This window comes from Stegodyphus dumicola, chromosome 1, assembly GCF_044657685.1.
Source record: "Stegodyphus dumicola isolate Sdum_Otavi_A_Nest chromosome 1, ASM4465768v1".
Classification (NCBI taxonomy): Eukaryota; Metazoa; Arthropoda; class Arachnida; order Araneae; family Eresidae; genus Stegodyphus; species Stegodyphus dumicola.
In genome coordinates, this window is record NC_140768.1 from 263,135,373 (window position 1) to 263,154,279 (window position 18,907).

Below are 18,907 nucleotides of genomic sequence, written 5' to 3' on the forward strand. Positions count from 1 at the left end.
GCGATGACGTTGCGGATTTCTTCAGTTTCCCGACATCGAAAAAATCTAATAACTCTACATGTGGCATCCAAACTATAAATGTTGGTGAACAATAATTCTTAACAACCGGGATTTGGAGATTCGGGGTCTCCTCATCCCCATTCACCCTTTAAAAGGGAGAAGCATTTAAGGCATTTCTCCCTCCTGTCTGCATGCCTTCATGGTGGAAGCAGCTCCGACGGGAGGCCCGGAGTTCGAATCCTGGCGAAGGCACTGCAGATATCTTCAGTTTCTTGATATCAAAAAAAAAAACCTAATAACACTACAAATGCAGCTTAGTGAATTAATCATTAACCCAAAACAATTCAATAATTTTATTCATAATTATAATAATAATTAATAATTCTTAATAATTCAAGATCTAGCAAAATCTTCTTCTTCAATGGCTCGACAACCCTGGGAGGGCCCTGGCCTTCACCAGGCACAAAAGGTTATTATTGCATTTAAATTTAGTGTTATAGCTTTAAAAATTGGTAATACAACATTTCAGAAAATGGTAAAACAAACTATCACTTGCTATCACAATAAAACGAAATTTTTCCAAGCATATGAATTGGAAAAGCTGCAGATCTTCCTTTTAGTCACTATATTTAATTACAATGCAATTCTTTTTATTTTAGGACAATAATATTCCTTATAAAGTGCCTTTCACTTTAGGTTACTTCGGATTAAGGTAACTAATGTATTATCTGGAACCCATTAGTGACTACTTAATTCCAAAATATGAGTTTCAGGGAGCACTGGTTGAATTTCGCACATCTCAGTTTGTATAATGGAATTAGAAAGTGTGTAGACCTTTTTATTTATAATTTCATGAAGCTGTAATATATTTTTCAATTTAATTGCACAGCTAAAGATTTCTCAAACCTCTTTCAGTCACGACCCTTTCACTCTCTTTTCGTAATCTCTTCAATTAAATAAAAATTTAATTCTTTGTAAGTTACAACATATTAATTATATGACGAATATAATTAATAATATATATATATATATATATATATATTAACGAACATTATAATAACAATAGCGAATATAATAAAATAATAATAATAATAACGAATATAATAAAAATAAAAATAATAACGAATATAATAAAAATAATAATAATAATAATGAATATAATAATAATAATAATAATAATAATAACGAATATAATAATAATTATATTAATTACGATGAAGCAGATTTTCGAGCACTGCAGGCCTTGGCCCATTAGGGCTGTTACGCCACTGAGTTTAGTTTTAGTATATTAATTACGATGAATATGAAGAGCGAAAACCACGTTTTAAAATTACATAGCATAGTTAGAAACTAATTTAAATTTAACGAACAATCTTGAGGAATTCTTCAGTATAGAAATACTGAAAACAATAGGCAATATTACTTGCAGAAATTTTAATTACGGAATTATTAATAAAAATGTAAAATTTTAAAATCTTTTGCGATTTTAATATCTGCATGAAGTTTTTAATAGTTGGTTTCGACAATGAGTAAGATTTTTTAATTCCAAATTCCTTTTTCAAGGCCTCTGAAGAAGGAACTCTTTAATAACAGCACCTTTTAGTAATGTAATAGCCTTTGCAGTAAAAGGTTCCAGAACCCAGGTAGCTAATTTGCTCTTTGTCATTTGGCAGAACACAATAAGCCACAAGTTAGATTAATGGCTTTTTGCTAAAGACTGTAATCTAAGAAACTCTATTTGAACTGGCAATAAAAACCCTTTCTTTCTCTACAATCACTTATATTTAGATGTCCAGGTACATAAGATTTAAACAGTAATGAATCATGACAATTAAAAAGGTCACAACTCTGTGAACTGCTACTAGCTTTAAGTATAAGACCATCCATTACAGATGGTTGGTATCATGTTTCCCAAAGTTGACTTTTGCAGACTTGATGTTCTAAAATTGCACAAAGATTTTGTTCTTGACAAGAGTAACTCATTTACTGACATTAATTTATGGCTGACAGTTGTTCCACTCCCTTGGAAAAGATTTGGTAAACTTCTTTACTTACTTCAAAGATTTCCAAACGACCTAGATCTTATTTTTCTAAGGCTCTAAGTTCTTAACTGGGAATAATTTCTAAATCCTTCCAGGTTGCTTAAGGATTTTACCTAAATATAGTTTGGAGTGAACTTCAAAAGAAGAGTTGAAGGAGAAAACTTTTATTCCGAGGAAAGAAGAAAGAAAGCAATTCTACGAACCATATTGTTTCTTTTCAGGCATCAGAAGCCTTTTAAAATATGTGCTTGACTCTTTTCAGGATGGCAAGGAAAACACAATGGATTTTGCCTTTATATCAAAAGTTTTTTTTTAATCTTCCTACCATAATTTCACATTTTAATTTCTTTAGTATTAGTTTAGACGACCCAAAGTTACAGCCTGATATCCGAGCAGACGTTTGGTTGATGTTCAGATTTAAAGCACTTACCTTGCATGCAGTTTTGTAAAACTTGAACTTCGGAAGATTTTACTTAACCTAAGCAGCAGGTAATGCGAAAACTCCAAAGCATAATTCTTAAAACAAGTTTCATAGAAATTTATTTGTTCATAAGAGAATTATGCAAAGTGCGAATAGTTTGTACCTCCAGACAATTGCATAACTTTTTTTCTTTTAAATGATTTTAAATTGATCGAAAGTTGACCCTTAGTGTACGCGGAAACTAGCAGAGTCAGTATCCCGTGAATTTGCAAATTTCCAATGTTTTTTCTTTATTTAAATCTTTGCCAAATGTTAAATATTAATACTTTCCTATTGAACAGAAACCTTGCTGGTAACACAAACATAACATTAGCGAGTAGTTTGTATGCTGAAGTATTACATACTGCAGATTTACGGTTAAATTAGTTATAGAGAAGGAAAGGAATTGAACATTAATCGTTTAAAATTTTAAATCGTTTGTTCACAAAATGAATGAATATCTACATTAATACTAAATTGGAAGAGACAAAACACTTTAGATATTGTGCATACTACTAAAATAAGAAACCTAAAATCAAAAGATTATGAAACAGAAAATAATTTCTAGTCACAGCTACGGTTGACAACAAAGCAGCAGAAATTCGACTAATATGAAATATGTAGGTATATGTTGCTACCACTATAGACTAATAAAACTTTATCACCATAAAATGGTATTCGCGTGCAATAATTATATGTTCAAAATATAATTCTGGAAGATTAGTGCATTAAGAAAATCTACAATACATAACAAACAATATAACTTTCTTTAAATGTTTTCACTTTTCTTTGCTTCTTGAAAGTACAACTAGACACAACTAGAGACATTGTACTATTTCTAATTTAAGTGGTATTTAAAACTCTAATATATGCATAACATATACAACTAAAATAACATAACAAAACTAACGTAACAAATACTAAAGTAATAACATGAAAAATAATTGAGATTCAAAAGTCTTTCAGTCTCCCCAGTTCCTTACATTTGCGGTTTTACATTTATAATTTAGATGGCGGATTAAACCTATAATAATGTAATACTTTGCAATTATAATGAAAAAGTCAGACTAATTTTCTTTTCGAGTTAACCTACAGTTAAAGAGTTTTCTCATGTGGTGAAATACATGTGAAACTCTTTGTCCCACTGACATTCATTGGTCATAATTCAATTTAGCAAACAGCCGTGTAGCAGTTAAACAAAGCTGAAGAAGTATCTACCCAGTCAATTACATATTTTTCCCTGGATGTATGAGGTACGTAAACACTGAAAGATACTTTGTTGTTTCAATGAGAAAAAAAACCTTGTCAAGATTACACAAATGATTCAGAATACGAACGTGAGCAACATTTAATTCTTTCGCTAATTCTCTAGAGCAGAAGTCCCCAGAGGGGTCCGTGATGATCAAGGGGTCGATAGCCGAATACGCAAGGGCAATTTTTCGGTGTTATGAAGATATTATTGATTATAAAATATAATAATATGGTAAAATTGACAATTAATTTTTTATTGATATAAAGCTATACCATGTAATAAAGAATAAATATAAAATAAGTAAAAGAGAGAAATTACACAAAAATATTCAGTTTATTAAGAGTGCAATATAAAAATGTAAAATGCAGGAACACAAAGCCAAACAAAAATTGAGCAAAGAAAGTTCAAAATCTCCTAAAAAGATATACTTATATAAGCCACTTTCAAAATTTAAAAGAAGATTTTAATATTCACTCTCATAAAAATCTGAATGTACCAGCATGGCTCATAGAGTCTCTAACTGCGATATATTTAATCATGGTAGTATGATTCAAAAAGAGTCGATTGCATTGACGGAGATTGGTTAAGTATTATTTAAAACCCTCGGGTACGGTAAGTTTAGAAATTTAATAGTCATCGGAGAGAAATATCCTAAAATAAAATTTTTTACTAAATAACAATGTTGACTTTTCCCTCTTCTTACCTACAGAAGCAGAATTTAATCAAGTGAATAACTTATTATGAAAAACAAGAAACAGGCTGCTATTTTTGAGAGAAGTGATTTGAGAAGTAAAATAAGCGGTTTTGTGCAAACATTAATAAAAATTCTATCGATACATTAAGTGCAGCCATTACATTAATTAAAATAAAAAGTTTTCTGCAATACGAAACTGTAATTTTGTTTCTGAAAACTTGTTTCTATGTCTAAAATTTAAAACAATAAGAATAAAAAATAATATAACAAAAACCTATAAATAAATGATTCGTTTTCAAAGAATTTGTTCATATTTAGTCTAATTGTTATCTTATTCATGTTTAGCTATTTGTGTTATGATTTTGTCGCATGCTGATGAAAATGTAAGCGTGTCAGTGAAGAAACCCCTTCTTTTAAAAGGTGTGGATGCAAGAAAAAGGTTGGGAAGCTATACTTTGGAGCAAAAATACCAAACTTCCTGCTCAACGGCAATATTCGGTCCTTGGTTTATTTTCCTGCGGCCCTCCGTTCACCCTGAGAAAATAACAAAAAATATATATAACATATTAATAAAATTGGAATTTCACCCAATATTAAGACATATATACAACCTCTGGTGCTGAAAAGGGCTTGAGGCGGTTTCTTTACAAAAGTACTTTCTCAGCTGATGTACAGAAAATGTCAGCCCGTTTACAAAAGGAATTAATAGAAATTTAGTGCGACTCAACTGTAATTGAGATAAGAAGGTTTCTCGAATTTTTAATTTTTTTTGCCTGTACGGTTTTCAAACAGCCCAAAGTTTGCAAACTACCTGATTTCCATGTTCGGTAGAGCGTACCAGAGGGAATAACGTTTCTCAGTTATGAAAAGGAATAAGTCCCAAACGAGATCTATGTTAACAGACACTTATCTGAGTTCTGTTCTGAAAATTTCCAGGGCAAGCAGCATGTCTCCGGACATCAAAAAGTTGCTTTTGGGAAAAAGATGCTAGGTGTCGGAAAATAAACAATAGTTATCCATACCTTTATATTCCTTCCATTGTTTTAAACAACCACAGTATTTGATAAGATTTTACGTATTTACTCACCTTTCTATTCTTTACATAATTAAGTATGAAAACGGGCGTTTCGTTATTTGCCTCCCGCACTGTTGCACACTGATGACCATGACCCGGATTGTGATTCCGTATGCCTTTTTCGTATTTTTTTGGTACTTTACTCTTTTACGGGAGTTTTTAGGATTTTAGAGCACATTTGAGACTTTTTAGGGTATTCTTTGGACTTCCAGGGCCTTTTGAGGCATTTTCTAGCAATCAAATTGAAAAATAATGTTGTTCTTGAAATAACATTGTCTGAAATAACAATTCCTATCAGCTCATTTTCCTAGGCAGGCATGTCCTATTCATAGAAAGCTGATCATGTAATCTGCTGTTCATATCTATCACGACAGGCATTTTGCATAAGGTATGAGTGTGACTTCTAAGAATATTTCCTTATCAGTATTTCTTAGCTCTTTAAGATTTCATGTGCATGTTCAGTTCCATAGCATTTCATGTGCATGTTCAGTTCCATAGCATTGCATGCAGAGAGGAAAAAATTCTTGGAATTACACAGCTGCATGCAATATGTTTTTCTACCTCGATAAAGCCCCCATTATTTTATTTTATTATCCCAAAGGGGTAATTTGCCCAAAAGGGCTATTAATTTCGTTTTGGTATTTTGCGTCTCCCAGTATTAAACGGCGTTTCACTCTTCAACTAGCTGCCAGCATATATTAGAGCTTTCATTATATTCAAAGAAATTAAATAATGAAGAATCTGCATGAATGTATGCATCTTTCTCGACTGCGAAAAACCAAAGGTGCCTAGAGGCATCAAATTTTGAATAAAGTAGTCCTCCACTCGAATATATCTAGAAATACTAATCGAAGGTTACAGTTATGAGCAAAGACTTAAGAATGAAACTTTCTAAGAAAGTTTTAGAGTGTGCGATCGGATGGAAAATGATTATCATATTTTTCAATTACATTTTATATGCACAGTGATGTCAAATGAAAATCATTAAAAATACGTTAATTTTTGCAATACAAGGAACAAGTAAAATGATAAAGATGAATTGAAAATTGGAGCTAAATTTTCAAATTGGTATCAAATATTCTTCAGTGACTCACAGCATCGTATTAAGTAATTACATTAGTTATATATTACGTTAAATGTGGAAATCTTATTAAGATAACTCCAAATGAAGTTTTATTTAAGTGGCTACAGACTCTACATTTCATTCATTTTAAAATTTCAGCTTTATTTATTCTTATTTCTGACGCTATTCAGTATAGATGTCGGTAGATTATAGTTTTCACAGGAATGGCCATATTTGTTGAAAGGTTGTTGTAGACATTGGAATTCCTGCTTGCTTCTTAACTTAGTTTTAACTGTATTCACAGAACTAAAGCCTTGTTCATTTTACGCTGTAGAATACGCCAGTAATAATGAATTTGTATCATTCTGATAAATTTCTTTCAGTGGACTCATTCCAAATGCCTCTTTATATTTTCGTATTTCAACAGCAAATAGTATTCTCGTATTTCAACAGCAAGTATTTTCCATATTTAATTTAATTTAATTTAATAATAATAATAAATATTTAGCCATGCATTTGAGGGGATGGTATTATACTGATATTCAGCTGCAGCAGTGCCGTTTTCTGGTTTCAGCATTATTTCTAAGATTGCAGCAACAGATTCTTTTACATATTTTTAGTATACTGTCAGCAGAAAAAGAAAAGATTCGTTTAAAACTATTCAAGCTTTCACGCACCCTTTGTTTAGAGCATTTGAAGCAATTACGATGAAAACACCGATTTACTCTATTGTAAAATTTTGGTCAAATTAGTTTCTCACGTACCATCAGAACTGAGGTTTTTTTTTTTTCTTTTTTTTTTTTTTTTCTTTTTCAAATATGATACCGTGACTGAATTTGCGATAGAAGTAGTCATCCATGTCTGACTGTAATGCAGCATTTTTCAGCCTTTTCCCTCTTGCAGAACCCTTTAAATAGCATTCCCGTCTCAGGATAACCGTATGTGAAATTTGTTATATATTAATATCCTTTTCTGATTTTTATAAACAACGTTTTGAAGAAAAATGTAATTTAGAGAAGTTAATTTGTTTTGCAGAATCATTAGTTTATACCAATGTCATGAAACTGAAGAAATTCCCAGTGCCATCAGCGGAATTCGAACTCCGGACCTCCTGAGTACGTGTCGAGTGAGTTTCCAATTACACCCTGAAGGCATGCGGAAAGAAGGGACCAAATAACTTTTTAATTACACTTAATTCAGTTACAGTGTGGTAACCATTTCGGTATAAAGATGCTTACAAGTTTCAGAGAATCATCATTTTCATCAACAGTTTGATACATGTCAACATAGTCGAGTGCGTCACGATACTCGGCTAGCGATTCAGATATACAGTGTCTCAAAAAAGTGATGGGACACTTGTGCTTTACAAAAGGAAATTGCAATGAAATAAATTTAAAGAACATGTAAAATTTTTTGTGGGTGAGTTTCATACTTAAATTTAGTAGCAATTATTACATAACATACATTTTCTCAAAATATTAAAATATTAATTTAATAAAAATACAATTGTTTAGAACGGAGCAGAAAATGGCTCACTTAAGTGATGGGACGCTTACTTTTCCATAAAATATTTATCCAAAAATTTTACTTTTTAAAAGGTTTTAATATTTTGTTGGATTTCCTTTTACTTTTAAAACATGATTTAATCTTCTTGGGATAGATTCGACTAATTTTTTCGTGATTTCTGGAGTGATTTTACCCCATTCTTCTTGAAGCACCGATTTTAATTGTTGTTTTGAAGAAATGGTGTGTTTGCGAATTTTTGATTCCAATTCTTGCCAAATATTCTCTATGGGATTTAATTGTGGAGATTGTGGGGTTTTTTTTATTATTTCAGGACAGTTATACAGCAGCCAGAGTCTAACGTTCAAAGCACTGTGCTTGGGGTCATTGTCCTGGTAGAATTTAAAATCGTTATGAAGGTTCAATTTTCGTGCTGAAGATTTCAAATTTTGATTTAAAATGTCAATATACTTGTACTGATCCATTATACTGTCAATAAAAACAAGATTACCAACTCCAGCGGACGACATACACCCCCATACCATAACTCCTCCTCCACCATGTTTTACTGTTGACACCAAGTTCTGTTTGCGAAATTCTTCCCTGGGTTTTCTCCACACCAAAGATTCTACCCTCAGAACCAAATATATTAAATTTACTCTCATCAGCAAATATAACTTCATTCTAGTAATCAGAATTCTTATTTATGTTGGATTTTTCGAAAGCCAGTCTGAGTTTTCTATTCTTTTCACTTACGAAGAATTTTTTCCTGGCTGCTCTACCGTGATATCCAGTAGATCGAATTACTCTTCTAATAGTCTCAGAATTAACAATTACTCCATATAATGCTTGTAAATCAGCAGCAACTTTAGGAGCACTCATTGTTGGATTTTTTTTTTAATATTTCGAACGATAATTCGCTTTATTCCATTGGATAGCTTTGATGGTCGGCCAGGTCTTCTTTTATCCTGAATCATATGATTCTTTTTATATCGTTTAATGATATTGAAAACTGTTGAATGACTGAAGTTAACTGTTTCAGGAGTTTCTCTAATAGATTTTCCACGTTCAATATGCAAATTAATAACTAATTTTCGAATTCCAGGTAAAGTTTCTTTTCGTTTAGCATTCATAGCTGCACAGAGCTAAAAAACACAAAACTTCCAAAACAAACTGGAAAGAGATACTGCAGACGATTTTATAAATTATTGGCAATTGCTTTTGAGTAAAAATAAATACCCCAAAAGATATTTTTATTGCTTACTTCAGACGATTTTTGTTGCATAGTACGTAGTGTCCCATCACTTACGTGAGCCATTTTCTACTCCGTTCTAATCAATTGTATTTTTATTAAATTAATATTTTAATATTTTGAGAAAATGTATGTTATGTAATAATTGTTACTAAATTTAAATATGAAACACACCCACAAAAAATTTTACATGTTTTTTAAATTTATTTTATTGCAGTTTCCTTTTGTAAAGCACAAGTGTCCCATCACTTTTTTGAGACACTGTAGTTTGATACTGCTCTTTGAACTCTGTTTGTTTTGAGGAAAAACATGGAAACCACACATATAACGCGGAAATTACAATTTCGAAGTTAGTTCTCAAGTCAGATTCTACAAAACAAAGAAACTTAATCAATTGCAATGAATAGTATGCACGTGTAATAAATATTAAAGGAAGAAAAGCCTTAAGATACCGTTATTAACCCCAAGCTTCATGCTTAGTTTCCTGTACCAACTGCACTTTTAATCCTTGTTTTCTTGCTGAGTGAAAATCTTACTTTTTAATGCAACCATTATGCTATAAACATCGTTGTTTATTAAAGCCACAATGCTCAGAAATGAATGCATAGTTTGTTGATTCTTCGCAACAATAAAATGATAGTAATTCTTAACAAAAAAATTTGAAAGGTTTCAGATTTTAAATTACGTCCAAAAGGGCGTTTTTTAACGTTTTGTGTGTCACCTTTATTTACTAAATATCATGTCCTTTGCCCTTAAACCATAAGATTCAGTTCAACAGCAATGTCGCAAAACAATTTTAAAATGAGCATATCTTTAGAATTTCCGATACACAGTTCCGCGCGCTGGAAATAAAAAGGTTTTTTGACAAACAAATTGCAAATTTGGGCTTTCAACTGCCTGTATTCGCAGTAGGATTACGACATTCAAAATTGGATGGCTCTAAGTACCGTTGTTTCATCCCACTGCGAGAAAAATACATACATTTTTGCAGATTATTCATTATTTAATTTCTTCAAATATAATACAGGGCGATAGTATTTGGTGGCAACGATTTGAAAAATGATACAACCTTTTATAGTTTTCAACGCAAAATCGCAAAATGAAAACAATAGTCCTTCAGAGACAACGTCCCTTTGGACAAAAAATCTTGTTTATTTAATACCATTTGATTCATCCGTTAGCAAACTCAAATTTCCATCTACAGTTTCTGGAATTATATGTATTTCTAAATGATCATTTAGAAAATTCTTAGTAATCGCAGAATGCTTGATTCAGCTGAATATCTTGGAATATCTTGTACACTGGTTATCATAAATTAAGGAAAAATCACAAAAATCACGATTACTGAAAAGGTTACATGTAGAATTTAATGAAACTTACCCACAATATACAACACATAGTAAGGTATCAAATAACATAAAAAGAAATTACCAGACAAATATAGTAGTATAGAAATTAGCACATGTATAAAATGAACAAATCGGAGGTGTCAATTTGCTATAGGATAAGTACTTTCAATATGGAATATGATCGCCTCTAGAAGCAATACAGCACATTCAACGATGTGTGATGCTTTCAATTATGCGGTCTATCAGTTCCATAGGAATCGAGATTCATTGCTCTAGCAAAGCAGTTGCAAGCGCGACAAGGGTCTGAGGGGGCGGATTGAGAGCAGCTTAACGTCTCCCTATGGCATCCCAAACGTGCTCGATAGGATTCCAGTCCGGGGATCGAGCTGACCACTCCATGCGCATAATTGTTTCCTGTTGAAGATAATAACCTACGATGCGAGCCCTGTGTGGTCTTGCGTTGTCATCCCATAACAGGAAAGCAACACCTATTGCCCAGGCATATGGGCGAACATAAACATCAAGGATGTCATCTCTATAAATATGAGCATTCACCGTTTCCCTTGGAAAGACATGGAGGTCTGTGCGTCCACCCAAAGAGATGCCACCCCAAACACAGACCCTGCCCCTTCCGTATGCATCTCTTTCACGGATAATTGACGGATAATAATGGGTTCTAGGTTCTCTCCATATCAAATAACGCCTACTATCGCTTTCTAGACTAAACCTGGACTCATCCGTAAAGAGAAACGCCCTCCATTGATCAGGCGTCCACTGGACATGTTGTCGTGCCCATTGAAAACAGTCCCTCCTATGGCGTGACGTGAGCGGCACACAAATGGCTGGTCGCCTCGCATATAGACCACCTTCGTGAAGCCTTTTATACGCACAGTTGACGTTGACACGAACCTTCCGGTGGCTGCAGCAAGGGAGGATCTAAGAAGAGTCGGATTAGCGGTTCTTTTCCTGCGTGCACATAATGTCAAAAATCGGTCATCGGCGCTCGTCGTAGCACTTGGCCGTCCTTGGCTGAACCTCTTAGATGCCGAATCTGTGGTTTGAAATTGCCTCCGAAGTCAATTAATTACAGAAGGACTCACATTTAGCCATCTGGCCACTTCTGCTTTACTTTGTCCTGCCTCTAGTTTCCCAATGGCTCCCCATCGCAGTTCTGCAGGCAAATGATGCCTGGAGGTCATTGTTACGAATTGGTTATCTCAGATATCTGATGTCACTGTCACAATGAAATATGTGGGCTTGTTCTCAAACATGAACTTTTATGCTTCTCGCAGATGACGTATTCCGAAAGCAGCGCCACTAATTTGCATATCGCAGTTTTACTCAGCTACCCTTACTTGGCAACATATTCAAATTTTACACGGTTTGGTTTATTTTTGAGGGAGTTATCGTTATTTTTGTGATTTTTCCTTAATTTATGATAACCAGTGTATGATACGTTTAATAAGATATACTAGATGATTAACAACTGTTCCTTGATGAATGACAATAAAGAATTCTTGCCTTCAGACTCCTTTGTTCATCTTCACATGTATATTTTTAAGTTTTGTAAAAGAAAGCTTTATACAAAACTAAAGGAAGAAGTTTCTTTAAATTATTTTAAGCTGACAATATTTAGCAGCTATTTATACCTGCAAAATTTTTAACGACATTTATAGCGCAACTAGAAACTACATACAACCATTTATTAAACATACAGTAGACCACTTTTCTGTTTTTGCAATTTTTTTTTTTTTTTTTTTTTTTTTTTTTAAAGGGCATGCAACTCAATTGCAAAAAATTATTATTATCCTCCAAATATTTTTCACTCGCTGCCGTTAATTGCTAAAACATACACTGAGCAATAGTAACTTGCATTGAAGCTATCAACCTTAGAGCTGTAAAGCACCAAATCAAATTGTTTGGCTAAATCACAGACTGATATCACTTAAGGTATGAAATATGTATAATACTCGCACTAAATGTACAATACATTTATCAAATGCAATAAATACAAAGTTGGAATAAATAATAAAAATAACTGAAAAGCTCCGCGACAAGTTCACAAACAAATTAAAATTTTTAGAATAGGGTAAATAAAACCTAGTTCGCATTCCCCTTTTTTCCACTTTTTTCTCTTATAGTCAAACTTCAAAAATAATTTTTGCTACAAAATGATCTTGTACGTATAGTTAAAAAATCACCGACTTGTATCGAATGCATCACCTCAAAATTCAAGCAAAGGAATCAGTTAAAGTATACACAATTCTACAAATGACGAAAACGAAATTGTTTTACCACTAATTCAAGACATTTAATAGTATAATTGTAAAATAAAAAGAAACATAAAAGTTTACTGATCGGTTAGGCGGCGCAAATTTTAACTAAAATGTTTACGTTTTGCACAGCTTTTTAATCTCACCGATGCTTAAATTTTTGGAAAAGTGCCGAATTATTTCCTATGAAAACATTCTTGGGCGAACATCCAGAAAGCTGTTTTTGACTGACAGTTCTTAGCCTCTCCTTTATATGATTTGACACTGCATTGTTCAGATGGCTTTTCCGAGATTTTACAATGAATTTATAAGTACTATATTGCAGTTAACTATCATTTTCAAATATATCTGTAACTTTAGTTTGAGGTACCCAGTGACAAACCACATTTTAATTATAAATCTATTATGTTCTGATTTCACAAAAACTGCTCTTTGGATTTTATCAGATCTCATTAATTTAAAGGATTACTGAAAGAGATTATTAAATCCTTTTTATAAGTCAGAAATTTTTACTGAAAATTTCATCAGATGAGAATTCCTTTTTTTTTAAATTTTATTAGATCCGAATGAACCATATAAACGTCAGGTTACGATGCATTTAAAAAACTTTCAATATTCCAAGGCTCTTGATTATTTTTAATTATTAAAATTTGAAATATTTCTTTTGCTGCGAGAAAGAAAGTATGCTTTTATTAGATAAGATTTAGTAAGCGTAAATATATTACAGAGATAGTACACCTGATATTCGAATCTTGGAATCTCACAAAATTTAAAAAGCTTTTTGAGGTTTGAAAACCAGAAATTTCGCTTTCATCACTCAAATGCCAGTCTGAAACTTCGCTTAATTTTTAGCACAAAATTAAAAGAAATAGTTTTATTGAAGAGATATTTATAAAAAAAGTCACAAAAGTTTTGCAACTCCAGTTAATCTGTAAGAGTAATATTATTTACGTTACTATTAGCACTATAACAATACGTGGTGGTCCTAAATACCACAATCTTTATTTTAGTCAAAGAATTTATTTTAGTTAAAGAGTTCCATGTTTTAGCGTTTATCTATATAAACACAAAGTTATTCTTTTCCTTCTACATTTGCTTTAATTTAAAAAGATTCCAGGAAAATGTAAAAAATGTGATCTGTTATTCACACATATTTTGTTAAGTTATATTGAGAAAATGAACATCGGAATTCAAGAATTTTATTACAGCTTATTAAAATCACATTCGCTCCAAACATTTATGAGTTCATTAAGCTGCTGAATTTAATTGAGGGCGACTGGTATATTGCAGATTATGAAACGAGCATTAAGCCTTTTAAACCTGATAAAATTTTAAACTTATACGATGAACTAATCAATCAGTGTTTGTTCTGATAGTGTTTGTGATGTGTTACATACATGTCCTTAATATTGTTAGGAATTCCTTATAAAAGTGGAAATAAAGTACAGAATACATAAATTTTGATTAAATCTTTCTTATGTAATGAAATCTTTTCTTTGAATCTAAGTCATTGAAGAATGACTATTTAAAATCTGTTTGCTATTTGAATGAAAGTCGTTGCTATTTGTCTTTGTAGTTACTTTAGACAATGTTCTGGTTCAAAATTTTCAGGTTAAAAATTATGGTTCCTTCAGTTTTATCAGTTTATAAACAGTTTCTGGAAGTTGGGTCTGCCATGCTATATTTTTAACCCTTTTACATCGACTTTTTTATTTATAAAAATTTTTACATTTTTGAATTAAATAATAAAATGACAAAACAAATATGCAAGAATATTTTTTTTTTTTTTTACATTTTCAAAAAATTCTGATTCCTCTGAAGAAAGTTACATTCATCCATGTCAGATTCGGAGGTGGAAGGAGCATATTCGGAACCACTATCTTAAAATGGATCCGCATCATCTTCAAACTCATCCCAAAATCTATTGGCAAGCTGCAGTAATTCTCTGTCGTCTAGCTGCCTCTTTCTGAAACAAAATATGTACACCGCGCGCAAAAAAAGGGATAATTCTATATCTCCCGTTCTACTGGGCCGATTGACAAAATTCAAATTGCGTGCTTCATGTCTCGAAAGCGCGACTGAGGATATATATTAGATTTATATATAACACTATTCTAACATAGGTAAGCAAGACTTTTATAAGCTTCATCTGGAACTCGCTAATTCATATTCAAAATTCACTGCCCCTTGAACAAAATTCTTGGTCTAGAACGGACAATGCAGTTAACCGTCATAAAAACACCCTTGCAGTTAAATTCGAAAAACTTCTTTTATAGTCTTCCTGTTCAAGTAGCTCGAAAAATCTTCCCATTGTAAACATCAAGCCAATAGTTAATATTTCTAATGTTAGTTTATCAGAAGAACAAGAGAGAATTCTAAAATATAATATTAACTTCTCACAAAGCTTTAAACCCTCGATTCCAAAGATTTCGGCTCCTATCGAAAAAGCTTTCAAGTTCAGTAAAGTTTCAGATTCACAGAAAGAAATGATTAGTCATCTTATCACTCATAATGTGAAATTCAATAATAAACCTTTGAAACCAAATCTAACTGCGAGAGAAAGAGCTACAATGCGCGAAATTCATTCTAACCCGGATGTTCTCATTTCAAAGGCCAACAAAGGTGGCCAGATAGTCGTCACGGATAAGAACATACATCGATGGTGTCACTAAACTCTTAAACGAAGGACCATATAATCCGGTCCCTAAGGATCCTTCATCTTCGGACCTATCAAGAATAAAACCTGCGATCAAATCTGCACAAATCCTTTCAAGCAACTTAAAACATTCGCTTATCCCATCTCTTGCGATTTGTGGCAGATTATATGCTCTTTGCAAAATTAATAAAAGTGGTATTCCTTTCCGCCGTATTGTATTAAATTTAGGTATTGCTTCGTATCCGTTAGCTAAATATTTAGTCTCTAGATTTTCAACTCTGTTTAACACTATCATTTACACCATAAAAAATTCAATAGAGTTTGTAAAAAGGTTAAAAACATTCTCCTAGAAATTTACTCATGGTTTCTTTTGATCTAAAATCATTATTCACCAATGTTCCAGTGGAGGGTGCATTAAGATATCTAGAAACCAAACTTCGCGAATTTCATTTCTCTTGCGTTGAAATTGGTGAGCTAATTTCGCTCACTCACCTCTGTTTGAAACAAACGCATTTTGTTTTCGAAAATAAATATTACAATCAAACTAAGGGATTAGCCATGGGAAGCCCCCTCAGTCCCATCCTGGCTGGTATCTACATGCATTAGTATGAATCAAAATTGTTTGATACTTTAAACTTCCCGGTATGGTTCCGCTAAATGGCTAGAGTGGATTCTTTCTATACGTTTTCAGATTCAGAAGTCTTAAAAAAATATTTTGTGCTAACGTTTTACTTGTGCTTTATTTTTTTTCAGCCATGTTACCTTCTTTCATGGAATATACTCCTGATAATATTGTCTAATAGGTAAGCCTGAAGCTATTTAAAATTTATAAACGAAATCTCTTGTTCTTTTTTTTTTCAACACTTCGATTTAAATGTTCGTAAAAACTGTTAACTTTGATTTATATTCCATTTGTGTTCTGAGTTAAGCAAACTCACTAACTTGTTAAATAAAGATTTTTTAGTTATTTTAACTTATGATTCTCTAACAAAAGTGTACTAAATAGAGGATTGTGTACTCAATCGCCTTAACTGCGTTAAATGCACGACATCTCCCAATGTTAACATGTTTCCTTCTGATAATGAAAAAATAATCATAATATCAAGTATCTTAATATCTTCGAAAAGAAAGTTTATGTATTATCATTACCAAACTTTATCTTCTGCATATATCAAAAATCCTATAAAGTTATAATCATAGATAATCATAAAGTTATAATACTATTACACCCAAATTTATCTTTAGTAGTTCCCATTTTAACTAAATCTACGAATTATTTATTTAAAGACAACTGATAGTTTTTTATGTAACAGAACTTTGTATAAGGTATTCCCCCAAAACTTTTAATAAGGATTACACCGTAACTCAAAGCACGTTCTGTTTCGATCGGTTTTTTGCAGGATCGAAAATCTTTACGTTTTATTTGACGCCTTAAAAGGGGGGATAAAACAGATATTTATGTGCATGAGAGTACTCGACGTATAATGTTGCGGCGGTGTACAATTCCGAGTTTGGAATCGATTCTTTTTAGAAACAAGAAAATAGTGATCCAATATAAGTCTCCTTTATTTTTTTCATTCTATTTCTAAACTTTTCCTGAAATGAGAAGAGCAAAAAAAGTTAAATATCTGCTCTACTGCTTGACAATTATAAAAGAGCCAGAGAGAGAAAATTCAATCAAAATCTCTTTACCTGAACTTTAGCAGCGGGAAAATTTAACGTATTTTGTGATTTGCATTCTTACAATTTCATCAATTAAAAAGACATTTTTTGCCGTCAAAGTAACTATCAACCGTAAGTTAGATTCTAACACGCAAAGTATTTAGAACTGCAAGGCACAAATATAAAATACATCTTTATTGAGAAAATTTAAGATTTCTACGATACTGATAAATTATCTAAGTGTTACATTTATTTTAGATAAATTAATATTACCTGAATTATCATCACATTTACCTATCTTCACCAAAGCAAATTCATCCCTCATCACAGCTGTCCGAACATTGTTAATCTGATGACATCCGACACGTTTGGACGTATTTGCTTCACATCTGTTGTGCAAAATATTTGCATTTACAATCGCGTGTAACGGATCACCATGCAAATTTACACCTTGAATGAGAGCCAAGCTAGCAAAAGAAATTCTAGCAACTCCCAGAACATACTTCACCTCCCTATGAAGACAAGTTTATTTTAAATAAAACTAACAATACTTCCTTCACTTAAATCAACTACGCCTGTCAAGCAAGTACAAATCGCAGTCTGTTTGTGGCCTTTATGTGCTTCCAGTAAAGATCCCGGGCGTCCAACTACATTTTACGCTACGGCAAAATAATTTAAATTGTTAATGTTGGGGTAATAAAATCTATTAAAAAATATGAAAATACACATTAGCAGCTGATTATGACTTTTATTCTGTTAATATTATGTTGTTAAAAATGTTCAAAAGTCTCATTAAATTAGCATGTTTAATTAAAAGTATGTTAAAAAGCATGTTTAATTTTAAAGTGAAACGTTTGACACGGAAACGCTTAATTACTGTCTTACCATCTTGTACATATTGTATCTGTAATTCAAGCCTTTTATATCCTTACCTACGTCATGAAATCTGATATAATGGCATCGTTATAATTTTTCTAATTAAATTATTTTTTTAGCCCAAAGAACTCTCAAAATGTTAGAAAAGTGTTTTTTATTTATTATCCCAAATGGGCGTTAGCCCAAAAGGGCTGTTAATTTCGTTTTGGCATTTTGCGTTGTTTAAAAGTTGTTATAAAAGTTTGAATCACTTTTCCAATTGTTGCCACCAAGTATTAGAGCCCTACATTATATTTAAAGAAATTAAATAATGAAGAACCTGCATGGATATTTCCAGAATTGTAAAAACAACGATACCTAGAGACATCAGATTTTGAATAACGTAGGCCTTTACTCGAATATGGGCATCTGAAAGCCCAAATTCGGAATTTCTTTCATCATCTATTTCATATTTTGTAAAACTTTTGATTAGTAATTAATAAATAATAAATAATCTATAAAAAATTTTTATTAATAAACTCAACGATTTCAAAGCGAGCAAAAACATTTTTTTTTCTTCAACGCGTGAGGCTGTGTATCAAAAATTCTAAAGATAACGTTTTGTGATATTGCTGTTGAATTCAATTTTATGATTTAGAACATGATATTTAATAAATAAAGGTAACACACAAAACGTTAAAAAACCTCTTTGGGCATAATATAGAATCTAAAAGCTTTCAGATTTTTTTTAATTATTTTTATAAAGCCCAA

General features: G+C 32.0%; 1 protein-coding gene across 1 annotated transcript in view; it reads right to left on the minus strand.

Annotated features, from left to right (window-relative positions):
* LOC146999541 (uncharacterized) overlaps positions 1-18,169 on the minus strand; it is a 385,339-nt gene extending 367,170 nt beyond the window's left edge. The window contains exons 1-2 of the mRNA XM_085810271.1: positions 18,159-18,169; positions 17,555-17,793 (exon numbers count right to left, since the gene is read on the minus strand). Coding sequence (XP_085666397.1) covers positions 17,555-17,793; positions 18,159-18,169 — 250 coding nt within the window. The remainder of the gene's footprint in view (positions 1-17,554; positions 17,794-18,158) is intronic.
* Positions 18,170-18,907: the final 738 nt, after the last annotated feature.